The sequence below is a fragment of the Balaenoptera borealis genome, assembly GCF_965194805.1.
Source record: "Balaenoptera borealis genome assembly, chromosome: 2".
In the NCBI taxonomy this organism is placed as follows: Eukaryota; Metazoa; Chordata; class Mammalia; order Artiodactyla; family Balaenopteridae; genus Balaenoptera; species Balaenoptera borealis.
This window is the reverse complement of record NC_138867.1, coordinates 92,724,446-92,738,972: the sequence shown is the minus strand read 5'-3', so window position 1 is coordinate 92,738,972 and position 14,527 is coordinate 92,724,446. Positions and strand designations below refer to the sequence as shown.

Below are 14,527 nucleotides of genomic sequence, written 5' to 3'. Positions count from 1 at the left end.
CTATGTAGATAAAAGAGTTCCACAGTCAAATTTGTTTGAGAAATCCTGGGTTAAGTCAAGGTTGTTTAATCTAGTGTATTTCAAATTAATATGACCATGGAACCCTTCAGGTTTATTTAGTCTGTATCAGCCTGTAAGCGATTGCTGAATAGAACACTATTTTTGACCCCCAGCTATTCTCTGAGATCCCTTGTATGTATAGCTAGTCCTAAATACCATTAAGTAAGAGAAAAGCACCTAATCTCTATTCCATATACATTCTATAAAAAGAGATATGTTTTCGTAGATAATTTTCCCTATCACTTGAATTATTTTAATTTTTACCAAGTATAATTATTTGCCTATGTAATAAAACATAGTTTTAAAAAATTGTTTCCCAATTTTTGCATATTCAGAAAGTAGACAACTTTCTGAATAAATGTTTCCTGAACAATGCTGTTCAAGCAGTTCAGCCTTAATTAAATGAGAAGCAATGATAATGGATTTGTTTGGTGAGTAAAGCTCAACATACAACACATTTCCCTTTATTAACAGTGAATTCTGGGAATTCCCTGGTGGTCCAGTGGTTAAGACTTGGCGCTTTCACCAAGATCCCACAAGCCGAGTGGCGCAGTGCCCCGCCTCCAAAAAAACCCAAAAAACAAAAATCCCCACAATGAATTCTTATGAGAGGATAACAGAACTACAATTGGCTTTATGCCAGCAGTGTTGGGATTTCAAAGCAGGATTTTTCCTAGTACCACAGGAGATGAATAATAGTATGAGATAAATAATAGTGGAATTATCTTTTATCATCAAGATATGAGAGAAATCTTTTTTTTTTTTTTTAATAAAACAAATAAATGCCATCTAACCTTGAGCTTGCGCCGGGCATTGAATTCTTGGAGCTTCTTTTGAGCTGTATCCATGTGTACAAAATTGGCTGCTTTACCTGTGACCCACGGGTGCTGGAGAGCTTGGAAGGTAGTCAGCCTTTTCTTAGGATCCAACACAATTAATTTTCTGACCTGAAATGATAAAGAACCATAGTCTTCTCAGGGAGATTTTTACGGTGACCTGGGCTTGCCCCTCAGCTCGTGAACTTCTAGGTCCTATTTAATTTCCTTGGCGGTACACTAAACATACATTAAACAATTTTTTTAAGTCCCCAGAGGTCACTGTAGAGATGGCTTCAGGTAGCAGTAGCTGAGGAATCTGAGAGTGGTGTGCGTAGGCTACCTGAGAGCCCAAACTGGCGGACAGCTTGCCCACAGAGGTCAAAGAAACAAGTCCTGCCTTGCCTGTAGACTGGAAGTTCTTTGAATGAGGACCAGCATCTGAATAATTCTCAGCCGCACTTCACATCACTTAGAGTTCAGAGCTTAAAATACACATCAATGGAGACGGAATCGTTCATGCATCCATCATTCTTTCTATGGGAATTGAATGGCAAACAATAGGGGCAGTATCATAGCCCTTATGATGATACCATGAGTCTATCATGAAGTTAATAGCCCTCTCTAATCCCTTGAGGGTACTTGAAGGAATAAGCCAAGAGCTGGGGTGAAAGCCTACTTAGAATCAAAGTAAAGGTGTCAGTAGCTTGGGGGTATGATTTGCTTAAAGGACTGAATTCAAACCAATGGTAGCCCATTCTGGGAGGTTTACCCCTGCTTGTGAGGATGAGCAGACAATAATTTGCCAGGAAGATCAACAACCAAAATAATCCCCAGCCCTAGGCTCAGAAGGGGTGACCTGGAATGAGGCAGAGACTATTTGGAGTCAGGAAGCATGTTCAAGTTCTAACTTATTCAAAGTCTCTAACTACTTTTGTGACCTTAGACAAAGACCACATGTGAATTGGGTGACTATGGACACCCTCCTGGGCCCTTTCTTACATGACCTCATTTCCACCCTAATTCCTTTGTATCAATAAATACATTCTTATAGACATATAACATTAAAAAAAACAAAACCATGTAACCCTGTCCATAACATTATCAATTAGTAACTATTAGCTCCAATTCATAAATGAGGGACGGAAGGAAGCTCAGAAAGATTTAGTGACTTGTGTAAGGTCAGACAACTCGTAACTGGTGGGGGCTATACTCAAACTCGGGTCTTAGAGTTTGTCTCATGGCCACTACACCATAGTGCTTCCAAGGTAGTCAGCCTCTCTGGGTTTCAGTCTGCCAATATGTAAAATGAGGGGCTTTGGATGATTTAAGGCATAAGGTCTTTTCTAACTCTAATAACCTAAGAACTGAACACAGGCTAACAAAATCAGGCAGCTAGTCAAATGAAGAATGAATATCTGGTTCTCCTTTCACTTCCTTTTTGTAGCATTTGCAAAGAAATGTGTGTGTGGGGTAGAATTTGTAAAGGGCAGAGACGTGAGACTGCTTAGGCTTAAAATCAGAGAGGCGGTGGAGGGAGATAAGGATAATTAAGAAAAAGAATGCACAGTAGTAATACAAATTTGATAGTAGTCAGAGCTATCACCTGTTGAACACATATACTAATAATTTTATGTAAATGATACCTAATCCTTACACCATCCCTGACAGTTAGATATTTCCCTCTCATTTTCTAATCATCCGTTTCCTCTTATCATTACCATCCTCCTCCTCATGAAAATACAAAGAATTTACTGAAAGCCAGTATGTACCAAAATTTTATACATGTCATCATTAATCTTTACATTTGAAGATATTGATGCAACGAATTATTAAGAAACTTGCTGAAGATTAGAGAGATCCAGTGACCTTGTCAGGATTCAAACCCAAAGCCTTGCCATTATCCTACGGTTCCTCTTATAGCCCAGCTCCCCACTCATCGGCACCATAGCCTCTGCTCATGACAGAACAGATGCAGGTTTTGCTAATAAGTACACATTATGAGGCTCGATGATTGCTTTAGTTCTGAAGTTTTATAAATTTATTAACCAACAGGAGGTCTAGCTGAAGGAAGGAACATCACAGCTAACCCTCTTATCCATTTAATTTTTATGAGGGATAAAAAGAAATGGAAGGAGGACTAAATAATGGGGTTGTTATTGAGTTAGTTGGTGGTGATTACTTAGTATGTATTATATCCCTTAATTCTTCTAAAGACCTAGAGATAGGTACTGGTATCATCCCAGAGAAGAAAACTAAAGCACAGAGAGGGTAGGCTAGCCCAAGGTCATACCTGTAAATTATAAGAAGGGGGGTCACTTGAATCCAGGCATGTCAGACTTTAAGAATCCTCGGTCTGTTTCCTGATTCATGGTTTCATTCAACAAATATTTATTGAGCCTGTACTTTATGTCCATATGGTACTAAGATCTGGGCACACATGCTTCACCCTCTCCCAGAGCTTACAATCTAATTAAGCAACACCTTTGAGCAAGTATACAGAAATGATGACCATCATGAAGTCTAGGGGGCAGAGGAACAAGTGGCAGAAGGAACGAACCAACTGTGAGAAGAATGGCCTGCTGAAGACGAAATCTCCCAGAGAATGCCAAATGGCAGCCAGGGCTTGAAGGTAAGAGTTACCTATGTAAAGAGGTGTGTATGTGTATGTAATGGTGGAGAGGAAGGAGGAAAGAACATCACAGAGCAGAAGAAAGAGCAATGGCCCATACCCAGAGCTACGTTGATGAGGGACTGCAAGTCTAGTGCTCTGGAGGAAAGAGAGATCAAGGGAGAGTGATGTGAAATGAGTGGCACAAGAGAGGATGACACTTATTTATAAAACCATTCCTCTGGATCCTGTGTGGAGAGTGTACTTGAGAAGAGCACAAGAAGAGGCAAGGAGACCAGATAGGAGGTTGTGGCCGTGAACCAGGAGAGGATGGGGCTTGGACTAGGCAGTTGTAGTGGAGGTGGAGAGAAGTGGACGGATTCAAGAGATGTTTAGGAGTGTGGGCCCTGACATGAGGGAGGAGTTGGGATGACCATTCCCACATCACACACACGGCCTCTCTTTCACAACCATGTTGGAAAATCCATGACCTGTAGGAAATCTGTTTTCATGAAAGAACACAGATGGTAAAGAGGGAGAAGAGCACTGGATAAGGGGTCTGGAAATCTGGATCCTTAGTTCCTAACAATGCCTTTCTGCTGAGAAGCTGTGTGAACTTGGACAGTCATTTCACTTCTCTGGGCTTTAGCAAACTCATCTTTAAAATGCAGGGAAGATTAGATGACTCCTAAGATCCCCTGGAGATCTAACCTTCTATGATTCAGAAGTCAGCTTTTAGTTATTTCTGCGTGATTTCTCTCCAGAGGATTGATGGTAAATGTTTCAATTACACCCTAGTATCCTCTTTATTTTAGAACAGGTGGGCCATCTCCCTAGAGGGTATGTGTTTCCTGAATGAAAACAAACTTCAATGTTACCTGAAGTGAGAAGCCAAGTAAAACAAACAAAAAAACCAAACAAAACATATAGTGTAACTTGTATAATGATAATCATGCATGATGGGACTTGTGTTACTATCAGGATATTTTAATAAGTTTGAACATTCAAGAAGCGATGTTGTTTTATTCAAAGTGTAACTAATCTAGGTGATAGCAAGCCATTTTAAAACAGAATTCTTCTGTGTAAATTATGTTTGGATTCACTTAGCACAGCTGTCTTCTAAGCAAGGTTCTGCATTGACTAGATGGTAAAAACTCATTAATTAATATGCCGTAATTTGTAATTTGTGATAATTCAGCTAGAGATGAATCAAACATATCTTTTTCATTATCTATAAGGAAAATGCATTAGTGTGCATTGTTTCATTAAAAATACTTTATAATTAAAAAGAAATAAGCATTAAGAGGGGTTAATTTAAAAAATGGCACTGTCCATTAATTAGATAAAAATGAATGCAAGGGATTTTATTTCATTTTGCTTCATTTTGTTTTGGTCACACTTACCAAATCCTTGGCATTTAGAGATACTTCATCCCACCAGGGGGAGATAAAGTAATATTCACAGTTCAGAATTCTCCTAAACATGAACTGATCGCCTCTTTCATCATAGAATGGTTCAAATCCACAAAGTCTAGAGGGACAAAAGATAGAGAATAAAATGTCTTTAAAAAGCCTAAGCATATTTCACCAATTTTTTTCAGAAATTCAAGACTGTCCTTTTTCACAGCTTCCTCTTATGAATGTAATCGCTCAGTTTTAGTATGTAATCACCTTCTTACAATTCACTTTTGATTATATAAACACACAGTCATGTCTTCAGGAAGTAAGAATAGATACAAAACCAATTTAAGATTTCTATAAAAAGTTATAATCATATTAATAATTATGACACAAAACAACAATAATAATAGCTAACACTATTCTAGGCATTATGCTATAGTGCTATTTCCATGGATTTTTTTCCACCAGGAATTGAGAAGACAGATTGATTAGAATTCCAATTGATTACAAAACAGAAAAGTTAGGATTTTGAGAATAAAAAGGTTAAAAGGTGGAAAGAAAAGTTTTTAGTTGTTTTTATTCAGCCCTTTTCACTTGAATTCTTCCATAGAGATGAATAAAATACTCGATTTCTATCCCATTCCAGTTTGGATTTCAGAGTGAACAAACACAGGAGCTAACACTATTGTCAGGGAATGGCCTTTTAAAACTTACTACAGTGAGCAGATGCAGCCAGCAGAGGTGAGCAGCCTAGCGTTAGCTCAACCTGGTAAGTGACCCTCACTTTTGCACATCTTAAAGACATCTCACTATGTTCACCTTCATCTTCCGTCACGGGTCAGCATAAAAATGTATGAGAAATGTGGGAGAAAAGAAACAGAGAACCACCTCTGGCATCCTAAAGAGAGAGAGGAAAAGTGAGTTGCTGGTCTGGGACCACCAAGCCTCTACTGTTTATAGGTGGGTGGAGGTACTGAAATCACTAAAAGGGAACTCTTTTTTAAAAGTCCCTGCTAGGGCATGTGTTGCATCTAACAAGGAATGAAGGAAAAAGAATGAAAAACATTTCCCCAAATTCTTCCTTCAAACCGGCCAGGTTGGTGCGGAGAATGAAACGTTCCAGTGCCTCCTAATGGAGTGAGTTTCTAGGAAGAAGCAATTTCTCATGTTCTTTTGCTCAGGGAACGTCCTGTTGGGAGAGTCTTCGTTTCTTTCAAATATTGTGGAGCCAGCCAGGAAAAGGCAAGCCTCAGGGAGTGCTGAGGCCTGGGTTCTGCCTCCTCCCTCTCCCACTGCAGCAGTCCACGCAGAGAATACCGCTCCAGCAAAAGGAGGGAAGGGAGCACAGGTCCATACGACGCCAAGGAGGCAGTTCAGCCTCACCTGGCCCTCCTCTGCCCTCCAAAACACTAGAAAAACATAGCCTGTTGTTGGCTAGTCATGGAGAAATTGGTCAACTTTCCAGGCTTAGTTTAGGGAACCCTTAATGTTTCCCCTTCTGGAAATCTAGAGAGAAAAATGATAGTTCAGAAGGTACAGTACTCAAATGCCTTTCTTTCCTCTCAGTCATGTCAGCAAGTCTGTGCATTGGTAACAGAGGTAAAAAGTTTATCTCATCAGCCTGAAATGTCAAAAATGGAAGAAATGTGACAGAGAGCGGCACGCATGTGTGCGTGAGCACACAGACATACACACAGAGTGAGAAAACCCTTTAGAAACGGAAATATTTGAATGCTGACAATGACAGTTTAGGAGCATATTAGGATTATAAGGCCTGAAGTGTGACTGTATTACACAGGGTAGCTCCAAGCCATTGAGCAGAACTGTAGTGTTGAAAGCTGAAGGAGAGAATTTGAATCTCTGATGTTATCTGATTCTGATTTTGACCTGAGAACTGTAGTAGTTGCTTTTGTCTGTGGGGACAAAGGGTTTTGGTTTAACGCTTTAAACCAAAGAGAGGGACCAGAATTCTTGTAAGAAACAAAATGGCCTTTATTTCCAGGCTACTGTCATCCTCAGAAATAGCAAGGTCATAGCACAGAATAGCCTGGTGGAACTCTTAATAATAATAAAGGAGGTACATAAGCCCAATGGCACAATCCACTGGAGAAAATGTTCCAATGAATCTTGCGTAGTGGACTTCATCAATTATTAATGGACTACAGATTAAATAAAAAGTCCCTAGGCTTAGGGGCTGACAGAAGTTGGATCAGAACTAAAGGATATTAGGGGCTTCCCTGGTGGCACAGTGGTTAAGAATCCGCCTGCCAATGCAGGGGACACAGGTTTGAGCCCTGGTCCGGGAAGATCCCACATGCCGCGGAGCAACTAAGCCCGTGCGCCACAACTACTGAGCCTGCGCTCAAGAGCCTGTGAGTCACAACTACTGAAGCCCGTGTGCCTAGAGCCTGTGCTCCGCAACAAGAGAAGCCACTGCAATGAGAAGCCCGTGCACCACAAAGAAGACTAGCCCCCGCTCGCCACAACTAGAGAAAGCCTGCGCGCAGCAATGAAGACCCAACCCAGCCAAAAATAAATAAATAAATTTATTTAAAAAAAAAAGAACTAAAGGATATTAGTTGTGAGCAGCACTGTTACTTTAATTTTGGGGGCTGCTACCACTTAGTCAACCAACACCTATAATTAATGGCCTTAAGTGAACTAGGGGAAAGAAACTTGAGAGATTTTAAAAATTATTTTCAGGGTTACAGTAAGACGTTTCTCAAATGGCCACATTTTTTTCTCTTCATTTTCCCATGTTAGTGACCACATCATGGAGTTTTACTCATCCTATATTTCAGTTTTTCAAGGCAAACGTTACTAAATTTCCTACCTCCATCTCTGAGTTCTTACACATCCCCAGTGCTTCAACCCCTCCCATCACATTTCAACACGAAACTCTAATTGGGTGGGCACGTTTACATTTTAGGGGCAAATCTGGAGCATTATTTGTAGTTCAGTTTTTCACTTAACATCACTAATTTGATATGTCGCCCACATAATTCAGGAGACAACATTCTTTCGCAGCATAAAAGTGATCCTAAATGTAAGCTGAAGGGATTCTATGATGCGGCCTTGGGAATTCATTTTAATGAACTAATAAGCACTTGGTGTGGCAAACAAATTACCTAAAAGTTTTCAGTTTCCTAAGAAAAAACATGGTTCCCTAGCTCTCCAAATTCTTCTCAAGCTTTAATACATCCTGGAAACACAGGGAATTGATCACTGAAAATATCTTTTGACATTACATAATAGCAGATGGCTATTTTATGGGTTGCTTTTAAACATTTTTATGGTTCTTACTGACCAATATATCAATATAAACCCAGGTGAACTTAGAGTTTGCTAACTTGTTTGTGGGTTCTACCCTAGTTACCCTCTTCCTAGCCCATATTACCTAGACACTGCACTTTCTAAGATCACTATTAAATCAACCAAACCAAACCAAACCTCTTCCTACTATGGACTGAATTGTGTTCCCCCCAAATTAACATGCTGAAGCCCTAACCCCCAATGAGATGGTATTTGGAGATGGTGCCTTTGGCAGGTAACAGGGTTAGATGAGGTCAAATGGGTAGGACCTCATGATGGGATCAGTGCCCTTATAAGAAGAAGACACCAGAGAGCTTGCTTCTTCTTTCTGCCTTGTGAGGATACAGTGGAAAGGCAGCTGTCTGCAAGCCAGAAGACAGCTCTCACCAGAACCTGACCTACTGGCACCCTGACCTCAGGCTTTCAACCTCCAGAACTACAGAACTACATTTCTGTTGTGTAAGCCACCGAGTCTATGGTATTTTGTTATAGCGGCCTGAGCTAATTTGCTTTCTTCCACACCCTTCAAAATCTCTTTACAGATTTGAATATTACAGGTTCCAACAATTAACTCTGCAGTATCCTCTAATTGAAAACCAAATCTACTTGGTTTGAATTAAACTTTGGAACTTACTGATATCTTGCTTTTGTAGTTGTTCTACAACAGCCTTCCTCCCCAGACACTCTTCCATTGTTCTTGATTATTTCCCTTGTATTTGTCTGCAATTCCATCATCTCTTTGGCAAACTGAAACCCCATGTTTATTAGTGGACAGGAGCTCAGGAATGGAGTTGGGGATACCAGAGGGTGAGAGATTTAGCCCCCCCTTTTTTTTTCTACCAGAGAACAGGTTTCTCTGAGTTTAGGGTATTAAACTAAAGGTCCTTGAGAACTTAACAGATACAGGAACCAAAACTGATAGCCCAAATGCATTTAAAACATTCCTGATAAGAAATGTACCAGTTTGGGATTGCTTCAGAGATTAAACAGCCATTTGCCCCTTAAAAAGGAATAATACTCTAATCATTTGGACGAGATGCACATAAAGAAAATAAGTGCAAGTTTAATAGGTGGATTTGTTTCATGCTCATTACTATCATCAAACAATGAATTGTTCCCCAAATCTGCTATACACTGCATAGCAGAATTAGACACAACAAAGCCCTAGACAGAAGTTCTGGCCCCAAGAAAATTACAAAATAAAAAGCAATGCTCATTTTCTGAAAATTCCATCAGTAACTACACTTAGTATGTCATAGAAAACCACAAAAAGTCAAAAAGGAATATTGTTTTTTATGAGGACTATGAGTAACTAGAAAATATTACAGCAAAGGCAAACAGTATGCTTAGAGATTGCTTTTCTTCACTTACAAGATGTAGGTGATTATTCCTACAGACCACATGTCCACCTCAGGTCCATAGGCACAGCCTCTAAGAATTTCAGGTGCTGCAGAAAGAGTGAAAACTGTATTAAATTACAGTTTAACTTCAATATTCACATTTAATAACAAGCAATAGGGAAGAAATGAATTCGTCAACAGAAACTTCGGAACAGTTTTATAACCAATCTTCTCTCCCCAAACCAAAGTATGAGTCTACACATTCTTACGTCTATTTTAGTGGGAGACATTATAGTCTCTCTGTGTTTGGGGTGCATAAAAATAAAGTTATTAACTTTAATAGTCTACATCAGAACATCATGATACTGCTCACATCAGAGAGAGCTATATTTCTGCTACAAAGGGAGCTGTGTATATAGAAAAGAAATGAAAGTTTAGCATAGTAAGGGGAAAAAGGCACAACCATGCCACCTGCGGCCTGGGGTGTCCATGAGTGCGTGTGTGTATTTGACAACGTGCAGGGCAGGGAGCAGGGCAGACAGTGAGAGGACTGGGAAGTCTCTAGTACTGGAAGGTTGGGACAGGAGCTAGGAGGGGCCCTGGCACATGTCTCGGTGCGGAGAACTACACATAGGTCTTCAGAGAGCAGCTGTCCCCAGTCAGTCTGGGATTATGAACTGAGAAAGGGGGCTTCCCAGTGTGCAAGGAGGCTGCTCCTATCAGCCCTGCCCACCACTGTGAAAACGGAAGGTCTTCTCAGCCATTAAACAGCCCTGGTAGTATAGAATAGTGAGATCTTCCATGATTTTATTACCTTAGAGCCGTGAAAATGGAGAGTTAACTGGGTCTAACTGTTTGCACTGAGGATTGGAGGTGTTGTTTGTTTGCCTAACTAACAAAGGAAGAAAAGGAGTGAGAGCTCTACCCTCTAGTAGAAATAGGGCTCAGGTTTAGAGCCCAGAGTAGCCCCTCTCTATTTTGAACAAAAGTGCTGTCTGTAGGTGTCAGCAGGGCCCCTGAGGAAGGAGCTGATTGATGAATGCTAAGGGCTCCTTGAGGGAGGCCTTGGGGACAGGGGCACCACACTCCTCCTTCCCTCAGGGGGGCACGAGAGCAGGATCCCTTGTCCATGCAGCCTGGGAATGTCAATATTGGTGGAGATTATCAAAGTGAGCTCCTAAAGGAAGCTGTTCTCATGGGACTCAGAATTTAATTTACAGGAAGGAACACAGCAGATTTTCCACTGACGTCTTCCCATTCTATCCCCTTGTCTCCATCCTTTTCCAACCAGAATATTCTCTTCATATTTTATGTAGAAACTGTGTTACATAAAATAGAGGAAATGAAGAGCCTGTGTAATGATTGTGTGCATTCTAGCACTCTTGAGCAGCAATTCAGCAAGATGTACCCTTTGAGGAACTGGATCTGGGGCCAAGAAGTTTTTCTCATCTATGAGCAAATTATTCCTAGAAAATTTTTCTTTTAAGATTTAATTAACATAATTAAGAAAAATGCACGCTCAAAGCCAACACCATTCTCTCTGTCAGGTTGGCTTCCGTTTCCAGAGCCATCTGTACCCACAGACAGTTCCTTTGGGCCGCAGCAGCCCCCGCACTGAACTCCCACTCGAAAATGCTTTGCTCATCATAGCGCAAAGGGAACTGAGGTTCGGCTGCCACTTTCAGAAGGGCTGCTGCTGTCGGGGAGCTGAACACATGCATATTTGGCATGCACAGTTAGTACCATGTGCCCTTCCCCACTCCAGGTCTCCACATCCATGAAGCGTTATCAAGTCTCATACCGACATTTCAACATAAACACAGAGATATGTTGCGGACAGTCTTATATTTCCTGGGTCTTGGTTTTTACCTCTGGTAAATGAATTGAACTAGCTAATTTCCAAGTTTACTTTGAGTTTTAGCCACTGTGATGTGCGTAAAGGGATAGTTATTAGAGTTTAAGCAAGAAGAGAGGACAAGCACTCCTGCTACAGAACCTGCTGAAATCCCATCCCTCCCACCGGAGCGCCTACTGTGTCTGCTGCCTTGCAGGCACCTATCCTGTCAGCTCCAGTGAAACCAAACCTCCTGTCCTGTGCTGTGCAGAGGTCAGCATGCTGTCTCCAAGGTCAGGTGCTCTCTCTGGCCATCCTCCATAGCTCCCAGGCCAAGGGCCCCAAACGAAGTGACTACTACGGAACAAAAGCCTTTCTGAATCCACTTTAGAGGGCATCTGGGTTTCTTACCTGATATGGCAATATCTGATCTCCCTTCACAGCACTGGGTGCAACCTTACTCTCCAAAGGCAATTTATTTCCTTGTAAGACCTTATGCTGCAATGTGAGTAAACTGGTGGTGTGAAAAGCTAGACTTTCCATAGTGAGGTTAACTGAGATGAAAGGAATATAGAACGTTTTTGCCCTCCATAATAAATTCTTCTTAAAAAGAATTTTTTAAATGAATTTAGCCTATTGAATATTTACTAATCCTAATACAAAATTTGGGTGAAACACACCTAAATTCCTAGACACAATTAGATATCAATTCACAGTAACCTTTAAATATTTTCACTCATTAGTTAATATGACCTTGACTTCAGAACCAGCAGAACACACCCTTGTAATCTATCTGAACCCTTTCCAAGAGCCAAAAGCTTTTCTAGAATACATTTCAGACGCTGGCACGCTAGCGCTTCAAGTCTCCTAGGTATCAAATGTCCTTGAAGGTAATTCTACAGATTTGTGATTTTCTTAGAGTGAGATATAGTTGACTACTTCCAATTCAGTTCAAGAAAAGGCATCAACTAGTGCACCTATTAATGCTATAAGCACTTCTGGATGTCCTTCATATATTTTCTTACCTCATTGCCAAAATAAATGCAAAATGGGGGGATAAAACATTTCAAGGTGTAATACAGTTTTTAAAAATGTATTTTAAGTGATTTAGAATCATCTTTTCAGAAATAGTCAATAGTCATTTATTGATTTTCCTGGCTCTCTTCTAAGTAGATCCAAGTTTTCTGCCACTTCCTAAAGTTATCTTATCAATTATGTTATTGCTCATTAAACACTAAATGCCACAGAACTCCCAGGACACCTCACACTCCAATATCTAGCAATTGAAGGTACATATAAAGATTGGAAAGAATTACGTTTTATTAAATAAAATCACTGTAACTGAAATTGGTTCTAAAATAAGAAGTATCAGGTATAGCCTGTGACACATTGATTGGTGCTAGGTTTTCCCTCTTTTCCTAAAGTCCTAGGAGAAGAATAGAGGGATAATTTAGGTCACTTCATTTTGTCAATGCCCTAGATGAGCTTTATGATCCCTTCCTACCTATGGAGTTAAAACTACAGAGTGGCATTCGTTATCGGAAGACTTTTTCAAACTACCGTTAACTGTTTTGAGACAAATCCAAGGGAGACTAAGGTGAATGAAATCAACAGGTTCATTCACTCAATCATTTAATAATTTAATTTATAATAAATTTAATAAATTAATAAATCATGAACTATTTGTTAAGCACATGCTGTATGACAGATACCATTGGGTGGTGCTGGGGAATAATGGGGAGTTACAGAGAACAAGTCTCCATCATCACGGAGCTTACAGTTTGGTGGGGGAGGTAGATGCTGATCACGAAAACCATACAGGGACTTCCCTGGTGGTCTAGTGGTTAAGACTCCGTGCTTCCAATGCAGGGGGCCGGGGTTCCACCCCTGGTCAGGGAACTAGATCCCGCAAGCTGCAAGGAAGATGCCCGCGTGCTGCAACTAAGACCTGGCACAGCCAAATAACTAAATAAATAATATTTTTTAAAGTATCCTTTAAAAAAAAAAAAAAAGAAGAACAAAGAAAACCATACGTTTTGTAAAGTGGTAACTGGAAGTGCTTGGAGGGAGAGTGGCTCTAATAGAGGGCTGACCTGGTCAGAAAGATGGAGAAAAAGATGGAGAAATGTGATCAGAGAAAGCAAAGTTTAAACAGATGTAAAAGATCTAGAGAAGTTAACTAGGCAAAGGGGGAGAGGTAGTGGTTGAAAGAGACAGAAGAGGGTTCTGATGGAGGAACCACACGTAAAGAGACCTTGCGGCGGGAAGGAGCAAGGGGCCCTTAGAGAACCAGAGCAGTCAGTGTGGGTGGAGCGTAGCCGGTGTGCGAGGCCCAGGTGCATCCAGCGCCTGGGAGGCAGGTCCAGGCCAGATTGCAGATTCCACTAGGTCACGGTTTTTTTTTGTTGTTCGTTTGTTTTTAAATTCTCTCCTACATTTTCATTTTAACCATTCAAAACATATGGGAAATATAGCCAATATTTTATAATAACTATAAATGGAGTATAATCTGTAAAAATTTTGAATCACTATTTTGTACACCTGAAACTAATATAATATTGTCAATCAACTCTACCTCAATTGCAAAATGGAAAAAAAAATCTATTTTCATCTTAAAGCCTGAATCTGACTTTACAAAACTACTCCCCCGCCCGCCATAGCTGAGGGAAAAACACTGTGGAGCTTTCACTGTAGAGGCTTATCTTGAATTCATAGTTTTCTTGGGGCCACAAAAATCCATGGCATCTTTAGAACTGAGTCTAGAAGTCTCTCTAAGCTTTGCCTCTGGGGAGTGAGCAGTTTGGAAGGAGGAGGGAGAGGGATTTATCTGCCAGAAGCAGAAGAGCAGTGTTTGGAAATTCTCTGCTTCTTCCCGGTTCCTAACTTGGCCTAGGAACCGGGAGGAGAATGCCTTCAGGGTAGCGTCCTATAGGTGGCAGCAAGTGCCCACAGCCGGGCAGACTCCAAACTTGTGCTTTTCTTAGCATCTGTACCATGTGTGGTCCTCTGTGACGGTGTCACATACATTTGACAAGAATGGGGCACAACCTTTTTAACATTGTCAAGTGCAATTTTTGCTTTGACAACAGAGAAGACAGGCGATGTCCCAGTGCTACATGTTATAACAAAGGTATGGAATGCATCAGACTGTGATA

The 14,527-nt window shown here is 40.7% G+C and overlaps 1 protein-coding gene across 6 annotated transcripts in view; it reads right to left on the bottom strand.

Annotated features, from left to right (window-relative positions):
• CAMK4 (calcium/calmodulin dependent protein kinase IV) overlaps positions 1 to 14,527 on the bottom strand; it is a 243,484-nt gene that overhangs the window by 19,493 nt on the left and 209,464 nt on the right. For all 6 annotated transcript variants that reach the window (XR_014239587.1, XM_082377466.1, XM_082377465.1 and 3 more), the window contains 3 exons: positions 9,570 to 9,645; positions 4,890 to 5,016; positions 855 to 1,007 (listed from right to left, as the gene is read on the bottom strand). Coding sequence is in view for 5 of the 6 variants with exons in the window: in XM_082377466.1 (XP_082233592.1) it covers positions 855 to 1,007; positions 4,890 to 5,016; positions 9,570 to 9,645 (356 nt within the window). In the remaining variant the exon portion in view is untranslated. The remainder of the gene's footprint in view (positions 1 to 854; positions 1,008 to 4,889; positions 5,017 to 9,569; positions 9,646 to 14,527) is intronic.